General features: G+C 34.7%; 1 protein-coding gene and 1 long non-coding RNA gene across 2 annotated transcripts; one reads left to right on the plus strand and one right to left on the minus strand.

Moving 5' to 3' along the window:
- Positions 1 to 760: 760 nt before the first annotated feature.
- On the minus strand, positions 761 to 5843 carry LOC126824683 (uncharacterized). The gene is made up of 5 exons (XR_007681603.2): positions 5642 to 5843; positions 3478 to 3639; positions 2632 to 2712; positions 1824 to 1935; positions 761 to 1219 (listed from the first exon to the last, which is right to left on the minus strand). It is a non-coding gene; the product is annotated as an uncharacterized LOC126824683 (long non-coding RNA).
- A 282-nt stretch (positions 5844 to 6125) lies between these two features.
- Positions 6126 to 27083, plus strand: LOC126824676 (CUE domain-containing protein 1). The gene is made up of 10 exons (XM_050553996.2): positions 6126 to 6232; positions 8577 to 9058; positions 10500 to 10734; positions 11692 to 12128; positions 13486 to 13690; positions 14272 to 14355; positions 14616 to 14732; positions 15640 to 15712; positions 16431 to 16548; positions 19437 to 27083. The coding sequence occupies exons 2-10, from the start codon at positions 8642 to 8644 to the stop codon at positions 19482 to 19484; spliced, it is 1734 nt and encodes a 577-aa protein (XP_050409953.2). The 5' UTR covers positions 6126 to 6232; positions 8577 to 8641; the 3' UTR covers positions 19485 to 27083.
- Positions 27084 to 27311: the final 228 nt, after the last annotated feature.

Consider the following 27311-nt stretch of genomic DNA (forward strand, 5'->3'; position numbering starts at 1 on the left):
TATTTGCTGATAAATGAATGTTGTTTCAGTAGATTGGGCTCTGTATGTGTAATAAGTACTAATAGTATAAAATTAACTTATTTTTAAGATGGTACATACATTAATAAAGAAATTGAGTTTGCCACTTGGAACTAAAGGCATCCAATCGTAGCTAAAAACAAGCACATCAGTATATCTCAGCATTTTTAGTTAAGTTCTCGTAGCTAGACAGGCACCTGAGGAATTGTGCCTGACATAACCTGAATTTGTGCCAGACCTTGTCAGTGGCAGGTGCCCTATTGCCAGGCGTCATGAGACATAGAATATAGCAGTCAACTCAAGAGCTCAGTATACACCAGTATCAAATATTGTGGGGTACATTAAACCAGAATACTTGATAGGGCCTACTCATGGTATACTCTCTCCCTCTCTTCCCTCCTCCTCTCCATAGTGGGACCTAAAAACTAAATATAATTTATCATGTTCTGTGTTGGTCAATTACAGAAACCTACCATCAGGGCATGTAAAAGAAACCTTGACAGTTGGAATTCGAATTAATAGTAGGCTATAGTGCCGCTGTCCAAGCAAAATTTCCCTGGTAGCACACTGCATGGTTTATGCTGGTCGTCATTAGCCCAGTAGGAGCAGAACAGTAGGATGTCAAACCCCATTTCATTTCCACGCAAATCCTATACATGTATGCCCCTAATAAGCAGAAATACACATGTATTATCTCACAGCGTCTGATGTTTTATTATGCTCTTTCGGTTTGTGTAATAAATTATTTAAAATTAGTTTTTATTGTTAAAGGATTACAATTTATGTTTTCCTATCCAGACATTGTAACAGAGTCCGACTAACATTTGAACATCCAGCCACTTGTTCCATACACTCCCTGTCTGCTCTGTTCACTAGTCTTGATAATCTAGTCTATTTTCAAACTAACATTCACAAAGTTTATATTTTCTACACAGCCAATCAGAATCAAGCTTTCACAAGTGTTTTTCTACACAGCCAATCAGAATCGAGCTTTCACAAGTGTTTTTCACCCCAGCCAATCAGAATCAAGCTTTCACCAGTGTTTTTTATCATCTTCTTCTATTGTGTTTTCTAAGAGTTCAGTAATATCTATGTCTAATTTATTTTCTACATAATATTCTTCGTCATTATACAGTTCATTAATATTACTCAGCGCAGAAATATTTGATTTTCCTTTCATTTCTTGGCTGTTCTTCCTTTCCTGTAATAAAGATATCGACATTAAATATTACATCTCATCACAGGGGTGGGTTGATGGAAGCTATAGATCACAGGGGTGTGCGTGACAGCTATACATGTAGATCACAGGGGTGGGTAGGTAGGTGACAGCTATACATGTAGATCACAGGGGTGGGTAGGTGGGTGACAGCTATACATGTAGATCACACGAGTTGGTGGGGTGGCAGCTATACATGTAGATCACACAAGTGGGTGGGGTGGCAGTTATACATGTAGATCACATGGGTGGGCAGGCTGGCAACTATATATCATAATATTTATCAGCAAGTCAAGTGTTTTGGTTTAGATGGTGGGCCTGTCCAGGTTTTCTCCTACATCAGGCTACTCGTGTGGAGGAAGAGAGAGAAATGGGGTTTAAAGTATACTCTACACATCATTTTGGGACTAACATGGTTCAATTTTATTTGGTACAGGTCTTTAGCAGTGGGAGGAAAATGAAGGACCTGGCAAAAACCCATGAGATTGAACAGGCAAACCCTACTCCTTGTCACGTACAAGGGGGAATACATGGTTTTGACTATTAAAGCAGCATGTCACACACTGGAGTGTTAAATTAAAATGTAAACCTTTTTTGTCTGTAATGGTTTTCCATAGAAGTCTAAAGAAGCAATCGCAGCTTGAAAAACATCATCTGGTGGAGATTCCATTGCCGTTAATTCCATATACTTGTCAATAAATCTAAAATATAATTAATAAAATACAGATACCGAGACTAACATGTGGTTTTTTCTAGGCTGAAACTAACATATTGTTCCATGTACTGGGAAGGGGCCACTTAGTCGTCTAAACGCCACATTTAAGTGAATTTTTCACAATGTTGCATAATGCATGTACATGAACCTTACGTTTTCTGGAAACAAAAGTTGCCAAATCGAATGTTTTGCGGGGTGGCTAGGAATTGATCTAATTTTAAACAGCCAATTATTTGACTCCAAGCAAATCACCTCCTAAAATCAAAAATCATTCAGACATAGCAACAGGAAATGAATATGAAAAAAGCAGATTTTTAAAATCTGACATGTTTGAAAAACATTTGTAAGTAATTGAACATATTGACATATATTGCTGGTCAAAAAATATCTATCAAAGTCAGGGAAGGAGAATTAGTCATTTCAGGACTAACACATGCTTCAATTTTATTTCAATAATTTGTTTGCTTGTAGGGGTCTTTAGCAGTGGGAAACCGGAGGTCCTGGAGAAAACCCATGAGGTTGGACAGGTGACCCTATTCCTTGTCATGTTCAAGCGGGGAATCGATACCACACCACTTGGCTCAATGACAGACCTTCTGACCCAAAATGCATGCGTTAACCCTTCAGCAACCCAACAAAGTTAGAAGATTCAGATTAGACACTAAAAAACAAAACTAATTACTTTTGACAGTTTGTCTTACTCTTCGGATCTTCTGTAGCTAAATCCTCTAATTGCATATTACCATACATTTTATGAAATTGTCTGAAAACAGAAACACACGGCCAATTTACATGTAAAGTCAGAAAGGTTACATATACTGTACATAACCAAAAGTACTTTTATTTATAGCCATTTTGGTTCAAAGTTTAAATATAGAGTTTTAGAGTGTACACAATCTAAAGTACTTTTTTATTAGTTTTTATTTAAAACTATTTTGGTCCAAAGATTAAATATATAATTTTAGACTGTACACCATAAAAAGTATTTTTATTAAAAACCATGGAGGGTATCAATTTCCAAATAATTTGTAAGTTGTAAAACAGCGCTAGATCTTCAAAACAGATACATGTAATGAAGCCTGAAAGATATCAACGATGAACTTTAATGATTGGTAGCCTACACTGAAAATAACATTTCTATTGCTAATCTAATCTGATCGACGAAGTCCTCTGTGCATTCCTGTCTGTCCTTACTAAGCTGCAATATGAAAATACCGCTGTACCACCACCTCTGTTCTGAGGGTTTTTTTAATCCTTTTTTATTACCTCTTTTTCACCGTAATTCTTCTTTGTTTGCCAAAAGGAATCATCTCTTGCGACAGCTTACACCAATTTGGGCAAACACTTAAGAATTACAGTAAAAAAGTGAGGGCAAGGACTTCCAACTAACCTTAGAACAGAGGTGGGGTTAGAGTAGTAATTTCATTCATTTTATATTACAGCTAACTAAAAATGGAAAGGAACGATCAGAGGACTTTGTCTGTCAGAGACCATTCCAAAAGGAACTAGGATAATATGAGATACTAACACTCTGAGAATATCCTCTGGATACAAAATTGGCCGTACTTTGTCTTTAGGTACAGGTCTTTCATAAAGGGGAGCAACTCTTGGAGGGAATTTTTCATAAACATCATACCAAAGGGGACGATCAACTTTACTCCAGGCCCCAGATTTTAATAAACCTTGAACTCTGTAAGGAAACAAAACATAACCTATAATATATATTTAATGGAAGAACAATTACTGATTTATTTCTTTCAATAATTTGCTTGTGCGTAGGGGTCTTTAGCTGTGGGAGGAAACCGGAGAAAACCCATTAGGTTGGACAGGCGACCCTACTCCTTGTCACATACATCTGGCGAATCGAAACCAAGCCAGTTGACTCAATGACAGACATTATGATAAAACGCGCATGCACTAACCAATCGACCATCTAACCCCCCGATTTATTTAGGACATGTATCGAAGATTATTCTCGCAATGTTTACAAACACGTTAAATTGAAGTCATTTTGAATTGTCAGGGTTCAGAAAATGTCATTTGTGTCCTCATTGAGAATACACCTAAAAGAATAATATGACCATATTGTAAAGCCAAAGAAGATTTGTCAATCTAAAGTCTGCTGTCTGAGGAAAATTTCTCCAGTTCAGATTTGCTATTTACTGTTGTTTAGAAGTCGTCACATGAGTTTCTTACTATTCAAATAGTCTGTCATTATTCTAAATTGTACTGACATTTAGTTAGATAAGAAACCTCCTCTCTCAACCCTGCATGTCTCGAGATGCCAGATGGGTGGGGGGGATGGCTGAATGGTTAGCGCACATAAGCGCACTCTGTCATTGAGCGCGCTCTGTCATTCGATTCCCTGGTTGTACATGACAAGGAGTAGGGTCGCCTGTCCAACCTCGTGGGTTTTCTCAGGATCCTCCGGTTTCCTTCCACTGCTAAAGACCCCTAAGCACAAGCTAATTATTGAAATAAATTGAACCATGTGGTAGTCCCAAAATGACCTAGTTTGTGTCAAGTAGATGTCAAACCCCATTTCTCTCTCTCAATTTTTTTCTTCAAAATATGAATGATTATTGTTATTTATTGCATTACTGTCACCCCATGTATACATTGGAATGCACGTAAAAGATCCCTTGGCAGTTGGAATTCGATATAAGAGTAGGCGATAGTGCCGCTGCCCAGGCAAAATTTCCCTCACAGCACACTGTATGGCGTATGCCCGTCTTCATTATCCCAGTATAGGACGTTAAACCCCATTTCATTTCATTTTCTTTGCATTACTCTCACATCCAACATCCAACATCCAATTACAATAAAACATATCATCATCCTCCATGACACAGTTACAAATCATCACTTTTAAATCTAAGCGTTACAAGCTGGCTTTTTAAAACGGAATAGGTTTGGTGTCATAATGTCATGAAGGCGGGGCTAAATATAGATCGTGTACAATAGCCAATCAAGATAATGGACATAAAACCACAAGCAGAGAATCTTTAAGAAGTTTAAGGGTTGCACATGACCAGACCTGGAAATAACAGTTTTACATGTAGGCCTACCTGACAAAATGTCAGGCACTAATATAATGAAATAGTACCTGACATTTTCAACTAGTGCCGGATATTTATTAATAATATCAATAAAAAAGACAAATCAGTGCCAGAAAAAATGACTGGCACCAGATTTTTAGTGCCTGACAAAGCCTGAATCTGACATTGTCAGTGACAGGTGCCTTATTTCCAGGCTTGCACATGACTAATTAATGCTCCGCCATAATTATGCATGGCCATCCGATTATGTTTAAACACTGCTTGATTAACTTTACTGACAATATTTGCTGATAAACGAAACTTGTGTCACTACATTGGGCTGAGTATGTTTAATTAGTTCTAATAGTATAAAATTAATTTATTGTATTCTTAAGATGTTTATGTTATGCATTAATAATAAATCAATTAAGTTTGCCAGGTGAAACCAATCGTAGCTAAAAATACAAACACATCAGTATATGTCAACGTTTTTAGCTGTTCTCGTAGCTAGCATTTAGTATACATAGCCTATATTATAGCAATTATAGGTATACTGAACTGGCAAGTATCGGAAAATGGCACGTGAAAATAATGTAAAGAAATGACTAAATAAATTAAAGGTTGAATCGAAGGAAGTGAAATGAAACATTGTACCTTTTGAATATTGTACCAAATTTGTCTAATCTGCTGCCAGCCATATTTTAATCTGCTGCCACTGCCCCTCCTAATCTTGTGATTAAAGAATCAACAAATGATTGGCAATTAACGCCAGATTAATTAATCACTTTTAGCATTTAATACAATCAACACTTTGCACGTTGTCATACATATTTTGTAATGACATGTTATTCGAGTCTACAAATTTTTAACAGAGTAGCTTGCCCTTTGGTAGAGTAAAATTATATTTGAACGATTTTAACGAAATAAAATATATTTGGTCCTGTATTTATTCTAACAATTGTGTATTATTTAACGATGTATACAATTATATATACATATAGATAATAATTTAGTATTAATTTCAGCAATAAATTACCGATTCGCTACATTAGTTATTTTAGTAAATCAAATTAAATACTAATTTTAGTTCCGCTTGATTTCCGACATCCAATTTTAATTTTATATTATTTTTACAGATTTGTAAGTGGAAATACATGAAAGGTTGTTTATCTTCAATAATTTTACGAGTCTTATGACGTAATTGTCTGGTTCATCCCGTTTTTTTGTTCATTTAGACTACACAGTGTAAGTATGTGAAGAATTTTGACGAAAAAATATGTTTTGATTGAGATATTTGAAGTTTGCGAATTGGGGTTTTAACAGGTGGCATCAATTCGGTCTTCACCGAGCAGATTTTGACCAGACACCATGTCAAACTAATTAACTGACCGTCCTGTTTGACCATCGCTATCAGTTTGGTGACTCAGATATGCATGCCATTTAGTTTGAGGTTTGTCAACATGTGGGATTGGAGGGATTAGTTGTGTGTACTCACTCTAACTCTAGACCTAGTCTCAAGTGACTTTAATATTTTATGTTTCAAATGTTTTTATTGTTTGTAATTTGATTAATTAAAAAGATCACATTACTTAAAAAACAAGTGAAGAAGCTAGCAAGATTTCATTTTTTGTTACCAACACAGAGGTAAAGTACATGTATCATACAACTTGTCGGGGAATTCAACATTAGAAGAAATTATTAATATTAATCCTCTTACAAAGAAAATAAACGTTTATTTATAACAAAATTGTGTTGACACATCGAATTATCAAAAGTCCCCAAATTGACATTCTTAGTGTTAGGCATTCAGTGTTTACAATTGCTTGTTAAACTCCACGAAAAACCCCTTAAAAAGTTGTAAATTGAAAGTAAAAACATGTCTAACTCAGCAATATTGTTTTAAATCAAACATGCAGCAAAGATCTTCAAAGATCTACATGTAGTTTCACTGCATGGATTTCTATCTATAAATTGGACAATCGTTACCGGTATTTATTAAAAATTGTATTTCCCATCTGCAGTAGAATTGAAGAATGGATAAATAAAATGGGGTTTGTTATTAAAATGGGGTTTGTTACATGTATCTCTCTTTTCTGCATGGAACAAAAGAAGTTTTAGGTAATTTAGTTCTCAGTAATGGATGTAAATAAGTTAGGATATATGCTATCCAGGACAGTGGGGAAATAAAAATTACTTGAAAACAATATTAAGATATGATACAGCCACAAATCATGCTAGATTATTTTTAAAGGATGAAAATTGTGTAAAAACGTTCATTGTTTTGAGTTGTCTATTATTTTGGTTAACAGTACGCCTTTGTGACCTGGTCTATCCCTGCCAGTTATACGTAGTTACATAATTAGTCATAGGTGCATAATTTGTCATCGTGCATAATTTGTCATTATTAAAGTAAAGTTTTAAGGAGTAGTGTCATAAAGTAAAATACATCCAAATATTAGATTTTTTGTTTTCATGAAATTAATGTGATGTAAAGTTGTATAAGAAGCTACTCTTTTTATAATACGGTATTAAAAGTAAAAATGACTGTGATCAACTCACAACAGAATTAAGCAAGTAGGATAATGATGTCTTTGTTTTCGCTTACATGTCATCATAGTTATTGATTAGCCTCTATTTTAATCGTAGCCGCAGTGACTCAGAGCGTAAGACATTCGCTCGCTAACGAGCTGGTCTCTGGTACGCTTCCGGTTTTGGTCGAGAAAGTTCCACTGTCAGTGGTTCAGGACGGAGGGCCTGACATGGACAGCGTCCAGTCGCTCAGATTGAAAGAAAAACAGAGGTTAATGATTAGCCTCTATTTTTATTAATGTAGAGACAGTGTTAGTCGAGCAGTCAGGGCCATGGGACCCTCAACCGGAGTCACAGGTTTGAATATTTACTGCTGAGAAGAACTGTCAGAATTGTTCAAGCCTTGGCGTGACTTGTCAGGCATCGGAGGCAGAGGTCGCAGTCACGCAAAAATCAGCGTATTTCACACATTTTTTTCAAAATAAATGCAAATATTGACGGACGCTGCGTAATTTACGTGCAGAAAATTTCCCTTACGTGAGAAAATTAGATTATTCTATGTCGTAGTTTGTACAATTTATGTGCTTCACCCGTCATTAGACTAAATACCGTAGTCCTATCAATGATATAAGGACGCTTAAAATAGGGTTTTTCACAAAATAACTTTACATGCTTCTATATTGAGTATTTTGAGAGGCTCTAAGTCACGCAGATGTAGACGGCAAAACCGCAAAAGTTTGGAATGTCTGCGTATTTTTACGCAACTCGAAATTGATCCACTGCGCCCTCTGATCGGAGGCATTGACAATGGCTTGATCTTTTGCAGACATTGTTAGTGGCAGGTGGCCAATTTGCAGGCCTGATTGGATTAAAAGATCTAGAAAGTAATGCAAAAGGGAACTGTAAAATTTTGAGTGGACAAGCTGAAGAGAAATACATGTATATCCATATTATGATAAAAAAAAATGTCAATGTGTGTTTTTTTATTTTTTATTGTGGCTAACTTTAAACAAAAAGAAGTCAGTGTCATTTTAAAATGTTTGAATTTTGTTTTTTTCAGACAGAAATTGAAAATGCGGAAGTCTTCCTGAATATCAGTTTGAAATCTCCTGAAAACTTCCTCTGATGGCAGACACGGAAAATCTTTCCAATCCACCCTCCCACGACGAACTAAGGCGCAATGAAAATGATTTCTCTCCAGGGAGCATTCACGAGCGCAGTAGCTCAGTATCGACACCTAGAGGTCGTCCCACCCGACAGCTTGATTTCCACCAAGCTATGTCCGACTTCAAGACCATGTTTCCTAATATGGACATAGAAATAATTGAAGCTGTCCTACGAGCGAATAATGGTATCGTCGATGCTACGATCGATCAACTCTTGACTATGAGTATTGATAACGAGACTTTGGAACAGACACATGTTCACTGGTCACCTGACATGCCAAGTACCCATGGGTCATCACATCACCATAGTCACCACCACCATCATCACCATAGACACGGTCACCATGGTCACAGAGAACATGGACACAGTAAATCTGTAAGTGCAGAATAGAATCAAAGCTTTGTCAAGTGTACGATAGTACATCTTTTTATACGCCCACATTGAAATGTGTAAACAATATATTCATTCAGGGATATTGTGAAAATGGGATTAGGAGAACATGTAAAACCTCATCCTTCTCCTTGGACCTAGGCCACGATAATTCTATTTGAATAGATTTCAGCCTTGCATGACATCAGAATTTAATATAGTCCCTGTTTTTGCTGATTATAAATCCTTCATAACGTCAAAAATCTTTTAATCATTCCAAACCCTACAAAACCAATATATTTTCAGAATGGTGGAAAGTTTCTGTAATTCATTCATGCATGTACCATTTTTTACATGCTAAAGCCAAAGCAATTTAATTTGTAGTTGTTTGGGACCTTGATAAGTAAATACCCACACAAGTCTCGTTTAAAATTTCTATACCTAAAAATTTGAACTTAAAAATTTTGAGAAGAGCAACTAAATTGTTTTTTTTTTTAAATTATTTTTTCCCCTCAAATAATACGAAGGAAAATATTAAAGATACATTATGTAAGATTTAGATAAGGAACTAGCCATTCTTGCTATAATAGTTCGAAAATAGATAATGTAAAATGAATAATTTGAAAATTTCATTCAAATTACTCTATTGCGAGCGAAGGTATTAGCCTTTGAAGGTTTGACAAGATGTGTGCAATAATTTCAACTACCATACTAGTTGTTCGAAGCTAAGTCTCGCTCCTCCATTTTTAGCTTAAATCAAAATATGGCTGAACTGTTCTAATCTATTTAATATCGGAGAAATCTGATGCCATCGAGAGTTGATTATGGCCTGGATAAGTTAATTAATGTCTAATTAATAATTTAGAAAACATTTTAGGCCTAAAGAAAGACCTGCAAAAGGCAGATCTAGCTCTTGTATAATGTATGTTTAATAGATGGTTCCGAAGAACAAAAATTCATTAGATTGGCCTGTCATAGTCAGAGTCACTGAAAATAATGTAGAATTGTTAATTTAATCACCAGGTTTAGAAATCAACTCTATTATTATAATCATCCAGATTTTCCGACGTGGTTCCCCCTTGTCTGTGATGCAGGACAGAGGGCCTGACAAGGACAGCTGTCTATTCGTTCGGATGGGACGAAAAACTGAGATCCCGTGTACACATTGGCGTGCACGCTAAAGATCCCTTGACAGTTGGAATTCGATATAAGAGTAGGCCGTAGTGCCGCTGTCTGGGCAAAATGCCCGTCTGTATGGTGTATGCCCGTCTTCATTAGCCCGGTAGGAGCAGAACATTAGGACATTAAACCCCATTTCATTTCATTTCTTTTCTTTTATTACAGTGTGTTGTACTTATACAACATGATGCGTACTGACAGACTTAAAAAATAATTTATGTACATTTATAATCCTAATGCATAACCATGTATTTTTATACTTCTTCAGAAATCCAAACGCTCGTCTAAACAGCAGCAGTCAGAAGTCAATGGAACAAGGCTACCAGTTAATCTGGAGTCGCCCCCATCATATTCAGAAGCCATTCAGTCACCTCCGCTACAAGCAGAACCTCCAAGAAGTAGATCACACTCTAATACTCCGCGGAAATCAGGAAGTAAAACACAACCTACAATGCTCACAACTTTTAGACAAGCAACAGATTCACCATCTTCTAGTCTTCTGGGTAAATATATAAACATACGTTATGCAAGAGCTAAATCTGCCAATTGCAGGTCTTTCTTTAGGCCTGAAACGTAATCTGAATTATTAATTAGACATTAATTAACTTATCCAGACCATAATCATCGCTAGCCTGCTATATTTAGTGGATTAGAACCCAGTCTGCTGCTGCTTATTAAACCAAAAATATGGATAATCAAGACTATGTTTTTTATCCTACCGACTTTAGTAATGATTATCGAGGCTAGGTCCCAAATTCAATCACTAAATTATCGGTTCAGGGTGTATCAATTTGACTGAAATTTTCAGCAAATTCCCTTTACATTATCTAGTTTTTATCTATTATGGTGAGAACTACCATAATGTATCTTTAAATGACATAGTGTGTTGTTTTAATCACTCCAGTCCAAATTGACCCAGCGGTGGGGGTGGATGGCCGAATGGTTAGCGCGTGCGTGTTGTATCATAAGGTCTGTCATTGAGCCAACTGACAGGGTTTCGATTCCCTAGTTGTACGTGACAAGGAGTAGGTTCACCTGTCCAACCCCGTGGGTTTCCTCCAGTTTCCTCCCACTTAGCGCAAGTAAATTATTGAAATAAAATTGATCTATATGTTAGTTCAAAAATGACCTAGTTTGTGTGGAGTGGCCGTTAAACACCCCCTCTCTCTCTCTCTCTCTCTCTCTCTCTCTCAATTCAACTCTCACAAATATTTGTCTGGAATAAATATTGGTCTTTAACCTTTGCTTTGGGCAGCTTGAATAATGCAGAACACGTCAAAAGTTCCAATTTCTGCTGAAGAATAACATGTTTCTATCTATCAACATTGGAATTAAGATGACATGGATCTAAGTTTTTTTGTAGATTGCTATTTAAATCTTAATTTGTTGAATTTATTTAAGGAAAATGACAAGTACTCTTCTGTATAATTGTCATGATTTATTTATTTGTTTTCTTTCAGAATTGGATGTAGATGAGTTGGCGTTATCAAATACTGAGTTAAAAACTCCGATAACATCAACCTGGAGTAATCCTATATTAACGACTAATAGTACTGCCCCCTTGTGGGGAAGTCCAGCAACAATGCCAGATTTACCGGATCATGTTTCGTGGCATTCTTTAAGACCGCCAAACAAACACACATCGGCCTCGGTTTGTACGAAACCGCCATCATACTCAAAATCAACGTCTAAATCTGCCTCAATCTCAAGTAAATCACGAATGTACAGAAATTGGAATCCTCCTATGCTCGGAACTTTGCCTGACGATTTTCTACGCCTGTCTGTTGCCCCACCAAAGCCTGTTGTAAATTCTTCCATGCCACTGCCAAAGAAAAGTAGTTCGGTTCGACGTAGCCAGTCGGAACGTCATGTACGACATCATTCACAGCCTGCCAGGGTAAGTTTAAATTAGTATAGATCAACACTTGTCACAGCCACGATGAGTTCAAACCAATATAGATAGATATACAACCGGCGGTAGTTTTTTCTGTGATGTCCATAGCAGTTATATCTCATAACAACCTGTCATGACGTCGTCATAGGTTGATATATTCGTTCATATCAACCGCTGATGACGTCATGACAGGTTGATATTTCATATCAACCGCTAATGATGTCATCTCAGGTTGATATATTCGGCTCATATCAACCTATGATGACGTAGATGATCGAAATAATACATAGAACACAGAAATAAATTTTTATTCATTTGACAATTAAAAATTGTTATGGTACAGTTTTAACATTCAGGACCGAAATAGAGGGCGTACTTATCGGCATATTTAAATCGGTTATCCATACTCCATGTCTAAGATATCTTTCAGAATTTCCACACACTCCTAGACTTGAAAGTATTTATCGCCCAAGAGTTCCTTTATAAAGTATTTTTGGGTACAGTCCACTTAAAACAGTCGGTCAAATCCTTCTCTGAACATACCGAAAACCTTCAATCAGAGTTCACTGTCAGAATTATCGGAAAAAAATGCCTTTTGATCCTAATTTTCGTCAGGCTTTGGATAGATCCTCATCGATATTTGCATTCACATCTATACATAAGGCTGTTTTAGCGTGGGTAGTTTTGGAGGGACTTACGGAAGATTAGTTGTTGCAAACTAAATAAATTTCCTCATTAAATAAAGTTTTTTTTATTATTATTATTACTGTTTGAGTAGGAAGTAGAAACAATGTTAAAGAGAAGTCTTAACTAAGATCTTTTTCTGTCTTTTAATAGTACGATCTGCTGTAAGTTTAAATCTTTCATTGTTCTCACAATCGCTTGCCATTCAATAAACACATACAAAGCGCCCCTTACGTCACTCCAGCAGACAATAAGTGGACAGGTTATATACCAGTTAGTGATACCCTCACATTTATGTTCTGTGGGCACCCCATGGGTGTTTTTAGGGAATCGACTGTATGTAGTATTTTTCTTTTAAGACTGAGTATCCCCTTCCATATACCGGTATACCAAATTTGCCATACTTGTATTGGAAACAACTATCCTATAGATACTTTCATGAAAAAGTATCTTTAAACTATTTTAGCACATAAAATAGATGGATGGCACCATTGTCCTTTAAATAAAATGAAATAGGGTTTAATTCTTAATTTTTGGCACTACATGTATCTCGGCTGGGGTCGTTTGTCCAACCTCATGGGTTTTCTCCGAGCCCTCTGGTTTCCTCCCATTTAAAAAGAATCTTTTATTTTTTTTTTATTTTTAAACACTTTTTTTCATTATGTTAATTTTTCAGTTGTTTACAACACATGAGTTTAGTACAGACATGTTACAAGAAAAAATGAAGGAGAACGAACGAAGACGTCGTATGACATGTCATGTGCCCGACCCTGAACTTGCCCAATATCTAGCCGATGAGAGATTAGCGTTAATGATACAAAATAGTGAATTTCTACAAGAACTGAGAAATAATGAAGATTTTATGAACACTTTAGAAAGTGGTGAGTTTTCTGTGATGTGAATTGTGATGGATGTACAATCTGATTAAAACACAGATCAGATTTCATTTCGTTTTTATAGTTCAAAATTTGTTTTACTTGGTTTTACTACACTAAGATATGGAAGAGTTGTTATGTAACCCATGTTCTGGTTGATGTGAGGGATTAGCCAATGAAACAGTCTGTTGCGACGAGTTCTGGGTATGCAGTGCACGGAACTTTGGGTATCTCGCAAGAAATATTAAAGCTGAATGCTTAATGAAATGTCTGGCGTCATGGGGTCAATAGTCTCTCACATGACCCCTGACGTAACCTCCCACTACAACCGGTCAGATCTTCATGTCATGGAGGCCACCGAAACAAAATATAGATCTGTATTTGTAGTTTGGGTATCTCACCAGAAACATCAACGCTGAATGCTTAATCAAATGTCTTGACGTCATGGGGTCAATAGTCTCTCACATGACCCCTGACATAACCTCCCACTACAACCGGTCAGATCTTCATGTCATGGAGGCCATCGAAACAAAATAGATCTGACAATACAGCAAGTCAATAATATTATTGAACTACTTTTATTTCAGATCGTCTGAATATGTCAGCATTTGAACCTCCATTACCGTCGCCAATAGCAACAGGTCCAACCTCTGATGATGAGGCTAAACATGGTAAATATTATATATATATATATATAAATATATTGGCAGTCAGGTTTTCCAGTCTCTCCATCGATAGTGTGAATAAGATATAAAATTATACCATATGTTAGTCCTGAAATTACATAGTTTATTTTGAGTGGACGGTAAACCCCATTCCTCTCTTTTAGAGAAGAATCTGGGAGGGCTACGCCACTATATAGATTTTTAATTTTAGATTTTTAGAGAACAATTCCTTTACATGACAATATGATATACTTTATTTACTGTAGTTGGGTACGGCGAGGATCATCAGACGACGCTAGAAGCGTTTCCGTTTAGTCAACAGCTTCCACCACGAACTGATAAAGATGAAGAATTACGAACAAAACTCAAGCATATGGGCAAAGGTCAGTAAATTAATATTTATATATTTTACCATGGTGACTGTGATCCTGGTGTTGTTAGTGGTGCAGTATATAGTGGTGTTCCCTTGTCAGTAAAGCGGAACAGATGAAAACTGAGCCGTTTACTAAACTGGTGTTGTCAGTGGTGCAGTACAGAATGGTGTCCCCTTGTCAGTGGTACAGAGTGGTTTCCCCTTGTCAGATAAAAACCAAGACGTTTGAAGTAGGACGAAAAACCAAGGACCGTACACATTTTGTTTTGTACGTAAAAGAACCTGACAGTTGAAATTGGATGAAGAGTATGCATAAATGCTGCTGTCTGGCAAACTTTCCCTCATAGCACACTGTATGGCATGTGTCCGTTTTCATTAACCCAATTGGTACTGAAAAGTAGAACGTTAAACCCCTGCTTAAAATGATATTTTACTATATTGGACAGTCTGTTTAATTACTCTCGGTAGTTAACGATTGTACATGTACGTCTGAACATCCATTTCAAATCAGGTCTTTATTTATGCTGATATTTTGTTGGGTCTACGCATAGTCCCAGTTGTCCCTTCTTTGTTTAAAACCGAAATAGTTTTGATGTCTGGCTGTTCTAATAGAGATTGTACTATGGGAAATGTCTCCATTCAACTTTTATAAATATATTCTGCAGACCTCAAATAGTATTCAGTTGGCGCATGCCTTGTCACCAGTACATGTTTTCTTGATTAATACGTTTTGATGTATTAATTGAGTTACCCTGAAGTTAATCTTTGAAATGTTTTAACCCAAGACAAAGTATCTATTGATTAACTAGATGTCAGCTACAGATGTTATAAATCCACTGCTTTATATTGTTAATGTCAATAACATACAAAAAACCAAAAAGGGGATGAAACTGCATAAAATAATCTTTTTTTTTTAGCTTCAAGAAAACAGTTTACTGCTCTAGCACGAAGATTCACCAGTATTCGAAGAAAAAAATCACCAAAACAGATGTATCCTTCAAAAACACTAAAACCCTGAATGTCAAATCTGGGAATAAAGCACCTGTCACAGACATTGTCAGGAACAAATTCAGGCTTTTTCAGAGAAATTCACCCTGGTGCCTGTCATATTGTCTATAACAGATTTGTCTTTTGTCTGACCGTTTATTGATATTATGTCTGGTACAGTTAAAATCTTTCTATTTTCAGGCTTGTTGAATGTGTAATTCAACAATAACAATATATGGTATATAAACATACTTATGGAAAACAACTACTGATTTATTTAGGCGACGTTTCGAAGAGTATTAGTTTGAAAACGTTGAGAGAATACTCTTCAAAATGTCACCTAAATAAATCAGTAGCTGTTTTCCATAAGAATGTTTATAGTTTAAATAACAATGTAATGGTTAATATAAGACACGTGCCACAGACATTTTCAGGTCATAAGGCGTGTGTCACAGACATTTTCAGGTCATAAGGTGTGTGTCGGATATTTTCAGGTCATAAGGCTCATTTCACAGACATTGTCAGGACTTAAGGCACATTTCACAGACATTGTCAGGACAAGGTGCATGACACGATGATTGTCATGCTTAATTATCACAACATATATAACAAGTCTGGACATATATTTTCGACTGGCAATGTCTGTGACAATTCCAGGCTGATATAACTCAATTTTTTACAATGAGACATTTGTATGATTTTATTCCTTGATTGTATAAAGATTAAAGGAACAGTCAGCACCTTCAACAGCTAACTTACTAGACAGTGAGACTGATGATGGAGCTGATGGACCTATTGATCATTCATCTTACGATGATCCCCTAGTTATAGAACCCTTGGTAAGTTATATGGGATTTTTATACGCCCACATTGAAATGTGGTCGTATATTGTCGTCGCCCCCGTCCATCCGTCCGTCGGTTCGGCGTCCACAATTCCTTGTACACGCTCTAGAGGCTAATGTTAATATCTGATTGATTTTAAATTTATACACAGTGTTTAAGGTCTTGAGACGAAGAAGCCTATTGATTTTCAGCGATTTCCAATAATTACTGCCAGAGTTATGGCCCTTGATCACTTTGAAAAATCTTGTGGACGCTCTAGAGGCCAAAGTTAATATCCAATTGACCTTAAATTTATACACAGTGTTTGAGGTCATGAGACGAAGAAGCCTATTGATTTTCAATGATTTTCGATAATTACTGCCAGAGTTATGGCCCTTGATCACTTCAAAAAATATTGTGGACGCTCTAAAGGCCAAAGTTAATATCCGATTGACTTTAAATTTATACACAGTGTTTAAGGTCATGAGGCGAAGCATATTCCTGAAGCAATGGCCCGAGAAATCCCTCTTTTGACAGTGATTTAAGGTATTAGAAACAGTGAAAATGTTGTTCGTCTCAAAACAATATCGTTTACATGATATCCACCGAGTAAAAATCGTGTTGACAGTTGATGGCCTTGTTTGTCACACAATTAGTTTTTCTGTAATATTCTGCTATGCACCTGTTAATTGGGCATAATAAAATCGATCGTCATGACGTAACGTTATGTAAACATATTTGGTCCAATTTGGAGCTTTGTTTGGTATTGTTACGCAGTAAGCTATTGGTTGTTAATCGGACTATTGACCAGTCATAATTTAGAACAAGAATTTGCTTTGTTTACAGCAGTGAGTAGTGGGATTAGCTCTAATCAAACGAAACACTGCGAGGAGTATGGAGGCGACGAAGCCTATTGATTTTCAGCGATTTCCGATAATAACTGCCAGAGTTATGGCCCTTGATCACTTCAAAAAATCTTGTGGATGCTCTTGAGGCTTAAGTTAATATCTGATTGAGTTTAAATTTATACACAGTGTTTGAGGTCATGAGACGAAGATTCCTATTGATTTTCAACGATTTCCGATAATTACTGCCAAAGTTATGGCCCTTAAGTTATCATCCGATTGACTTCAGATTGATACACAGAGTTTAAGATCTTGAGACGAACAAGTATATTGATTTTCAATGAATTTTTATGACTTGAACAGTTAAATCTATGATATTAAAAGCTTTGCATACAAAATGTTAGCATGGGGCAGAACTTTATAAAAACCAAACAAATTCTAATAGTTTTCTGATAATTACTTCGTGAGTTGTTGCTCTTAATCAGATTTTAGTGTATTATAAATGTTTCATTACCGAAAAAAGTAAAAATATGCGACAACCCTTGTTGACTGCCCGGACAATTTAGTTGCTGTGGGCGTATGTTTCGTTGCCTGGCAACCTATCTTTAGAGTATATATATATAATGAGGTTTTATATAGCGTCTTCTCCATGTGAACACATGCTCAAAACGCTTTTTGTAATGGCTCTACTGGTAAAACTGTCGAAACAGGAAAGTCTTTAGTGCGGATTTAAATTGATTAAAAGTTTGTTGATTCTTGATCTGTTGTGGAAGTTCGTTCCATAATCTAGGACCAGCTGAACTGAAAGACCTATACCCATGTGACTTTAAATTATATCTTGGAACAACTAGTGACTGTTTATTTTGAGAGCGAAGTGATCTAATAGGGTTGTAGGCATATAAGAGTTCAGATAAGTATTGAGGAGCTGCATTAATTGCGACATTTATACACTAATGTTAGTAGTTTGTATTTGACTTGCGCCTCAGCAGGTAACCAATGTAAAGAAGCCAGCACATTCTGGATGTCATCAAAGAGGCTTTATGCAAGTGTTGAATTTAGCTTTTGCATGGCGTTTTTCTGGCTTCAAGTATTTGTTTTTTTTAAACAATATTTTTATTCAGGATATCGGAATGGAATTGGGGAACAGACTTAGCCAATATAAGACCCCACTCCCTTCAAGTTTATATGAATTATAATTTAGACATTTGTTTACATGTTAAGCCCGTAATTAACATTAATCAGATGGTTTAGATATTGAGTGATTTAGACACTGCCTACCATATCTGTGTTAAATGCTTAAATGACCAAGCATGCTAAAAATTTCCGAAAATTCTGGAGGTAACTCACCGAGACTGCCGATAAAAGGCCAGAGAATAGAGTGATACACAGCTTTCTACTGTTATGTATTAAATGTCTTATTTGGATTAAAAATAATATAAATTTAATTGCATCCACTGTCTGAAACTTGATAAAATTAGCCGTTCATAACTTCACTCGGAATAATGTCATCTGAGTCTGACTGACATTTTGAAGAACGATCAGTTCTTTCTCTAAATCTCACATAATGCCTCTTTAATTAAGAAATATTCGACTACATGTACGTCTGGCTACAGAGACCATCACTCGTATACTCTACATAATATAAGACTTCAGGTGTCATGTCAACACCACCATATAGGATAATATATCAAGGGAACTAGTTTACAATAAAAATTTTAAGCTTTAAGCCTGACAAGGACAGCTGTCTAGCCATTTGAATGGGATGAAATACTGAGATCCTGTGTATACATTGGAGTGCATGTAAAATATCCATTGGCAGTAAGAATTCGATATACGAGTAGGCCGCAGTAGCATGTCCGGGCAAAATTTCCCTCAAAGCAGACTGTATGATGTATACCTGTCTTCATTAGCCCAGTTGGAGCAGAAAGGTAGACGTTGAACCCCTTTTCACTTCATTACAATCTCTCATACAGCTTTACATGTAAGTTACAAGCTTGATTGTTTCTATAAATTAATGTAGATTTAACATCCATAAAAAATGTTTTCTTTTGTTTTTTTAGCCAAGTGCCTTAGGTGTCCGTGATGTGCCAAACTCTAGATTAGTGTGACCTACTTATTATTTCTAGAAAGACATTTTACATACAGAACTCCTCTGATAAAACAAGTCATAAACAGATAGTGACACAACTCAGAACGGTGCCACAACATTGCAATGCACTCACAAGTACTCTCCCCCCACCCCACCCCCACCCATAGGATCACTTTTAGAGTTTATGTAGACAGATTATATGACATGGTAATTGGAGAAACTTAACGATGCAGCATAACTTAATTTGATATTTATATTCTCTGAAGTCAACTAATATTTAAAAATAGATAAGACAGATCATGAAATGGAAATTGGAAAGTGGACCAAAAGCCTTCATTTCAATTTGGATGGAATATTCGAATATCATGTGAATAATGACTTGATATGAAATGTGATCCCTGCTATTTGTATATTTTTTTATAGCATAATTTTGAATCTTGTGCAATTTATGATAATATCATCCTGATACATCATTAACATTATAATAAAACTGACTAGTGTGGCAGTAGACAGAAATCTGACTAGTGTGCCAGTATACAGATATCTGACAAGTGTACTGATATGCTGATATGCAGAAAATGTGACTCGTTTAACAGTATACAGAAATCTGACTATACAGAAATCTTGACTACCAGTAAACAGAAATTTCAAGATATATTCAATATAGATATACAGGGTCGACATACTCGGTACTTTGAACACTCTGAAAAATCATAATTTGCATTGCTACAGATTATTTGATTAATCACAGAAATCTCTTAACCAATCATAGACTACCACACATAAGTTTGTCAATCTAGCAAGACTTGTGTAAATGTTCCTAGACCGAGGCTAACTGGGAAATGGATTTGTAATTGCCGAGGAGTTAATTGTAATTACAGACAAGGGGTGGAAATAAGTAATCTGATATATTTCCAGTATCCTTGATGAGTTATAGGCCAAACATGCTGTTATAATGTAGACTGAAGGGTAATGATATTAACAAGTATAATGCTAATAAATAGGCCAACCATGTTATTTTACTGTAGACAGAAGGGTAATATTAAAACATGTAGGTAATACTGATAAAGTACATGTAATGCTGTTTCTTGAAGTTGTCGATTCAATAGGACTCTTTCTTCAACATTTTGACAGTCTGTCATTTTTTTATATCTCAGAATAGTACAGCATTTTTTTTTCAAGGAAATGGTCATCTCAATTGTTAAGTTAACGCATAAATTAATTGTTCCCATTCGTTAATTTATTGTGTTTTATGGTTAATTGCTTGAAAATACAAATTTTATCCTTTATGGCATGTAAATATGACAAACATTAAAGACCTGGGTAACAGAGCCTATGCTAAGTGTGATGTGTACTACTGTAAAAAGAGTGTCCTGGGTTACAGAGACTACACATGAGTGTGATAAATGTCACTGTAAAACGTGTGTCCTGGGTCACAGAGACTACAAGTGAGTGTGATATATTATACTGTAAATGAGACACCTGGGTTGCAGAGACTATACGTAAGCTGGGTTACAGAGACTACACTTAGTTTACATTATTGAGAAACAAGAAATTATTTCCGAGAGAAATTACATGAAATTAATGAGACATGAAGTAATTAGATACATTAATTTCTTGCTTATAATAATTTCTTGGGGTTTCTTTTTGCAGTATTTGTAAATGTTCATAGTGTGTGGCTTTGTTTAAACTTGTATATATATATAGGTGTTAATATAATTATACATATATACATATATAACCAATATTTACCTCATTAAATGACTGTACACTACAATATTATAGCCTATTTCACTATAATGTAAATGTATGTACACTCACTGATATACTATAGCCTGTTTCACTATTCAGTGGCTTTCTGTATAAATTGGGGGCAGCATCTATTGTGACTTTCACCGGTTTTAGAAACCTTCCTTTATTACAATTAGGACATTTTATATCCCAGAGACAGGTATTTTAGATTTTTGTCCACTGTGGCCTTTCGCGAAACAATTACTTACTTAGTCTTAAAATAATACTTAGAAGAGATTAATCTGTCATTGATCCAATGTAAGTTTAAGATTCAGTCCCAGATGTGAACAGGGTATATATGAATGCAAGGATGTTAAAGGACAATATTGGTGCCAGTCATTATCACATATGTGATAGAGCTGGTTAAACACATACCAAATATACTTTTAACACAGAGATCATTGCTATGATAGCTGAGTAATACAAGTTTCCCGAATCGGAAGTGTTGAACGCCAAAGGAAAACACGAGTCACCGCTCTATATAACTGACTGAAGCGACGAGTGATAACAGATACACGGCCGAATTTCTGCTCACTAATAATTCCTTCGAAGACCAAAAGTTATTATATGGGACTGTAAGAGGATATCTGACAATTCAATAAAGTAATTGAATGTCATTAGATAAGAGAACACGAGAAAAATAGAAATGGGATGAACACGAGTCACCGCTCTATATAACTGACTGAAGCGACGAGTGATAATAGATACACGGCCGAATTTCTGCTCACTAATAATTCCTTCGAAGACCAAAAGTTGTTATATGGGACTGTAAGAGGATATCTGACAATTCAATAAAGAATTGAATGTCATTAGATAAGAGAACACGAGAAAAATAGAAATAGAAATGGGATGAATCTTGCTGAATTCTTTCAAACAGAATTAACTGTTTTATTCATGAGAATACATCTGGGACAGCTACTCATTTAAAGGACAATATTGGTGTCAGCCATTATCACATATGTGATAGAACTGGTTAAACACATTCCAAATAATTATAACACAGAGATCATTGCTAAGATAGAAGTGTAATGAAGATTTGAAGAAACGGGAAGTGACGAGTGATAATTCTGTCAAAAACGAAAATTTGTTATGTGAGAGGATATCTGACAATTCATTGGGATATCTGACAATTCATGAAAACAATTGACTGTCACTAGTAGCAATGATTTTTGTGTTAAAATTATATTTGGAATTTGTTTAACCAGTTTTATCACATATGTGATAATGGCTGACATCAACACTGTCCTTTAAAACTTGCATTGGACAAATATATGTTATGTTTTGACTGTTTATCATTACACGAATGTCGGAAAATTACATATTAAGAATTCTTAAAATTCTGACAGAAATTGTTTTTTGTATTTTTACTAAACTAATATGATATTTAACTACTTTAATAGAGTTTAAATTTTTCTCTAACATTGGTTAAAATCTTGTTTGGTACAATCAGGTGTGTCAGCTTGACTCATTCCCATGTCGTTAAATCGTCGCAACAACGTTCTTCAAATGATTCTTTATCAAGGGTCGTCTCTTGGTTGATTTAACACAGAATAAGCTAAGTCAGTTGAATTAACACAGAATAAGTCAGTTGAATGAACACAGAATAAGTCAGTTGAATCAACACAGAATAAGCCAAGTCAGTTGATTTAACACAGAATAAGCCAAGTCAGTTGATTTGATACGAATAAGCCAAGTCTTATTTTACACTGACTGAATAAGCCAAGTTTGTTAAATTGACACAGAATAAGCCAGGTCTGTTTTTAACCTCACAAGTTAATTACTTGTAGATTAAATCTATATTATACCGGTAGATTATTTTAGTATTAGTTGTTAGTTATTTTTGTACTGTTTATACATTTATTTAGAATTCAGGTGGTTTTTTTTTTGTTTATATTAATATATGTACATGTTATTTACTTGTTTTATAACCTGGTTAAATACTCATATCCCAAATATAGGAAGGAATATAAACTCTAGACACCCCCCCTTTTTCTTATTCTATGATGCAAACACAAACTCTAACACTCACTCCCATGCACCTCTGTCACTCTCTATTCTCTCTCTAATGGAAATACCAACTCTAGAATAACTCCCCAGTCCCCACTAGTACCAATATAAATTCTAGAATAACAATCCCCCTGTGAAAGGTATACATGTACCGGTAGTTGTAGAAAATACCAAAATGAGAAGAGATAGCCCTGTAAGTAAATAACTGTAAAATAGGTTACTGTGTTAGATAGTGGTTATTTTATATTTACCAATATATTGACGTTTGAATTACACAGGCAGATGTGTATGACTGTGGTCTGTAACATGTTTCTCCTTGGTGGGAGAAGTGGGAGTCTCATTGGTATCATATAATAGGTAACTGCCTTGTTTATCCTAGCAGAATATTTTTACTGTGACTCCTATTGCTGGCTTGACGTTTATGTTTAACAAAATATAGTTCATTTTATGCTGATAACATCATTAGACTATATTTCAATTGTTTTAGCCTGTTTCCATGTGTAATAATTATATGTTTTACAATACTATAAACCATCTATTTTGGGTATGCATGTAGTACAATATTTATGTTGTTATATACATATATAATTATGTTTGAGTTCAAATAGGGCTTTTATAAATATATTTTATACATAATACATATTTCAAGCATATATTTGTTTGTTTTGTTTTTTAAAAATAAAAGACTTTGTCGATATATGTGTACATACAATATGTAAGTAATCAGCACTGTTTTATATTAATTAAATATATATATATTTCATTTATGATAAAATATATAGAATAAGCATTTAATGGACCTGTAAAGATTTTTTGTTTAATTAAAAACAAGATTTATTTACAGAAACTTGATTAAAGAACAAGCAGGGGCTAGAGACACCCTCTCCTATCAACCGCGACAAGTATAAGTTACATAATGTGTGTGTATATATGAAAGATATATATATATATATAAACTTCCATTGCCAAAAAAAAGTAACAATTGTTACTTATATTGTTATATTTTACCTTTGCATCTTAAACTTCAGCTAAATACTTTTTGGGGTAAATTTACTTCTGTCAATATTTGGATTTTTTTTTTTGTTGTTGTTACTAGTTAAACATGCATTATGCAAGAGCTAAATCAGCATATTTTAAGTCTTTATTTAGGCTTGGATTCAGCTTGGATTTCAACAGGATTTCATTGATTGATTAAATTTTTAAATGGTGTCGTAAGCGGAGATTAACCGTTACGTTGACGTATTACTCCTGGAAATTATCCATAAAAGGCAGTGATGATCGAGGCTAAATGATAGAGCGTACAAAGCGAGGCCGCTGTTGAGCACGACCGCATGTCAGTCAATTTGATTGAACGTTCAATATACGGCCTCGATATTATGTTTAATTGTGGTTAAAATGAGAGTTTGGATGTCGGTATTATACGCTCTTTTGTCACTTGCGTTTACAGAAAAATTATGGAAATTGATAAACATCGCAGCTAACATCACCCCAGTTGTTGCAGTCCCATTGGATCACTGTTTCCTATTTGTCTACTTCAGGAGTCACGTAGGTCTACCAGTTACAGTACAAGAGTACACGCAGGCTAACAAGAAGTCGGCTATAATTATGTACAATGCTGCCTCATTGTTTTGGTCCATTCCTTTCAAACTTTCGCTTCTTATCTATATATTAAAAGTCTTATTTTTAATTTGTAGTAAAAATAAATGTGATACGAATTGAATAGCAACCCCGTCTCAAACCGAATAGGCTAACGGTACCACAGCCATTGAAAACGTTATTTGATAATCAAGATTATGTAGGTGGAGTTAACGCCTGTCAATCAAAGCGATCGGCCATTCTCGGAGACGGTGAAGAGAGAGTTGACTCCTATTTCTAGTCAAAAATTACAATGGTGATAACTTTGTTCATAATAAAGTAATTTGACTGAAATTTTTAATATATTCTCCTTTCATCATCTATTTTTGAACTGTTATAGCAAGAATGGCCAACTTTCTATTAAAATCTCCCATAATGTATCTTTAAGTATACAACTCAATTAAGTTATCTTAGCTGACTGTTTTAAGTGATATTTGTTATAATTTAGAGAATAGATAGCTTATTATATCAAAATTAGTACTTTTTATTGGATTTAGTAAACGCATATTTCTTTACTTATATTTAGGAAAAGAAAGCTTCAAATATCCACTGTAAAATACAAGATGTTAAATATTTCTGTATCAACAATTTATGTATTGATTTTATGAATTTAATCCTTTCCCAAAACTTACGACTTATAAATTCCTTATTATTTAAAGAGCCAGTCAATCTCTTAGGACATTTTAAATATAAATTGGTTTATTCGACATACCAGATAAGTTTGCAATCAGCATATGTAAAACACAATTGAAAGACTCATTTTGTGGTTACTTTATTAAAAATAGTAAATGAATCCGACATATAAAACATCTTCATTAGCCCAGTTCGGAGCAGAATAGTAGGATGTTAAACCCCATTTCATTTCCAACATATAAAAATTGTATTTTTTGGTTTTCTAAATGATCACCATGATTGGAAAACTAAGTAAGTTTATACGACTTCTCCTCTGTCATCAAGACAATATTGAGTAATCTTGAATATATCATATATACCGGTATATATATTATTTAGTATGAATACCTCAGGTTGTTAATATATACAGTTATAACTATATATAATATGTAAATAATATTAATGATATAGCCAATTCTTCCCATCCCAGTTATGTATTGTTATTTTGCAGCGATGATTTACAGAACATCTTAAATCATCTCATGAAATCAATTGTCTTTTCCTTTCATATATACATATAGTTGTCATATATATATAATTCTAAAAAATACATTCATTAAGTATTTTCAACAGTCTAAATGCTGTTTATTTTTTAAATACAATAATGTATACAGTTAGAAAACGAAATTAACTTTTTAAAAATCTGATTAAATTTATTGGCTATGTGGGAAGACTGCCTCTTTCCGCATTAAAAATTGTACACCCCTAGATTCAGAAAATATTTAGATCCTAACAAAATATGTTTTAACTGTTGACATTTGAAGTCATAATTGCAGCTATGCGGTATTTTACCAAACTGATCAGCAGGAAATATTCGCTTGACCGCCAATAAAACTGACAGTTAATTAGCTCTCAATGTTATCAAGAAAAACTATAAAGTTGTTTGAACTTTGAAGTATATCTGGACAAAAAATATTTCTTATCTAGTGTAAATGGATAGATGAACACTATTGAAGTAAAGTGTAGTTATTAAAATTTTAATAACAATATGTAATAAATAATTCATCAAAGCAATTAGATATGATACTGAATAGAACAGGAGATTGAATAGAACAGGCGACCAAATAGAACAGGAGATTGAATAGAACAGGAGACTAAATAGTACAGGAGATTAATATTTTTGTGTTTTTTGTTAGTTAGATATTAGTTTTATTTACATTTCATGTACTTATTTTAGTTTAGTTACTTTAGTCCTGTATTTTCTGTCCAGAAGTGATTGTTTAATGATTTAGGATAATGAAAAATTTAGAAAATATGAAATTTTGTCTAGACATTTATCTTTGTTTTATTATATTTTATGTCATTTTATCTACTATTTATCTTTAGAAACACGTCTTTAGTTTCTCTGTTAAGTAAACTTTAAAATGATAAAAGAAACTGGGAGAGTATTAGATATTTGATTGAAATTAATGCATGCATACTGTATTTACCCCCTATATATAATCTGTTGTTATGTTGATGAATATTATCATGTCCTATATTATATAAGTTATAAAACAGTTATAATAGTATATACACAGTATTCCACGTTTTTTATACACCCACATTGGTGTGTTTCACTTTTCGAATTAAAGGAAGCCAATCTGGATCTGTTTTATGGGTTTCTATTAGGCTCTGAAACAATCTGATTTAAATACAGATCTATATTTCGTTTCGGTTTTTTATACTTTCAATGACCTACACTACATGAAGATCCGACAAGTTATATCGATAGGTCACGTCAGGGGTCAAAAGACCGACT

Source organism: Patella vulgata, chromosome 6 (genome assembly GCF_932274485.2).
Source record: "Patella vulgata chromosome 6, xgPatVulg1.2, whole genome shotgun sequence".
NCBI lineage: Eukaryota > Metazoa > Mollusca > Gastropoda > Patellidae > Patella > Patella vulgata.

What these genes read in the sequence shown, in the direction of transcription:
- LOC126824676 (XM_050553996.2), top strand. Translation starts at nt 8,642, where the DNA reads ATGGCAGACACGGAAAATCTTTCCAATCCACCCTCCCACGACGAACTA. An exon ending in AACATGGACACAGTAAATCT is followed by an intron (nt 9,059 to 10,499) that starts GTAAGTGCAGAA and finishes ATACTTCTTCAG; the next exon opens with AAATCCAAACGCTCGTCTAA. An exon ending in ACCATCTTCTAGTCTTCTGG is followed by an intron (nt 10,735 to 11,691) that starts GTAAATATATAA and finishes GTTTTCTTTCAG; the next exon opens with AATTGGATGTAGATGAGTTG.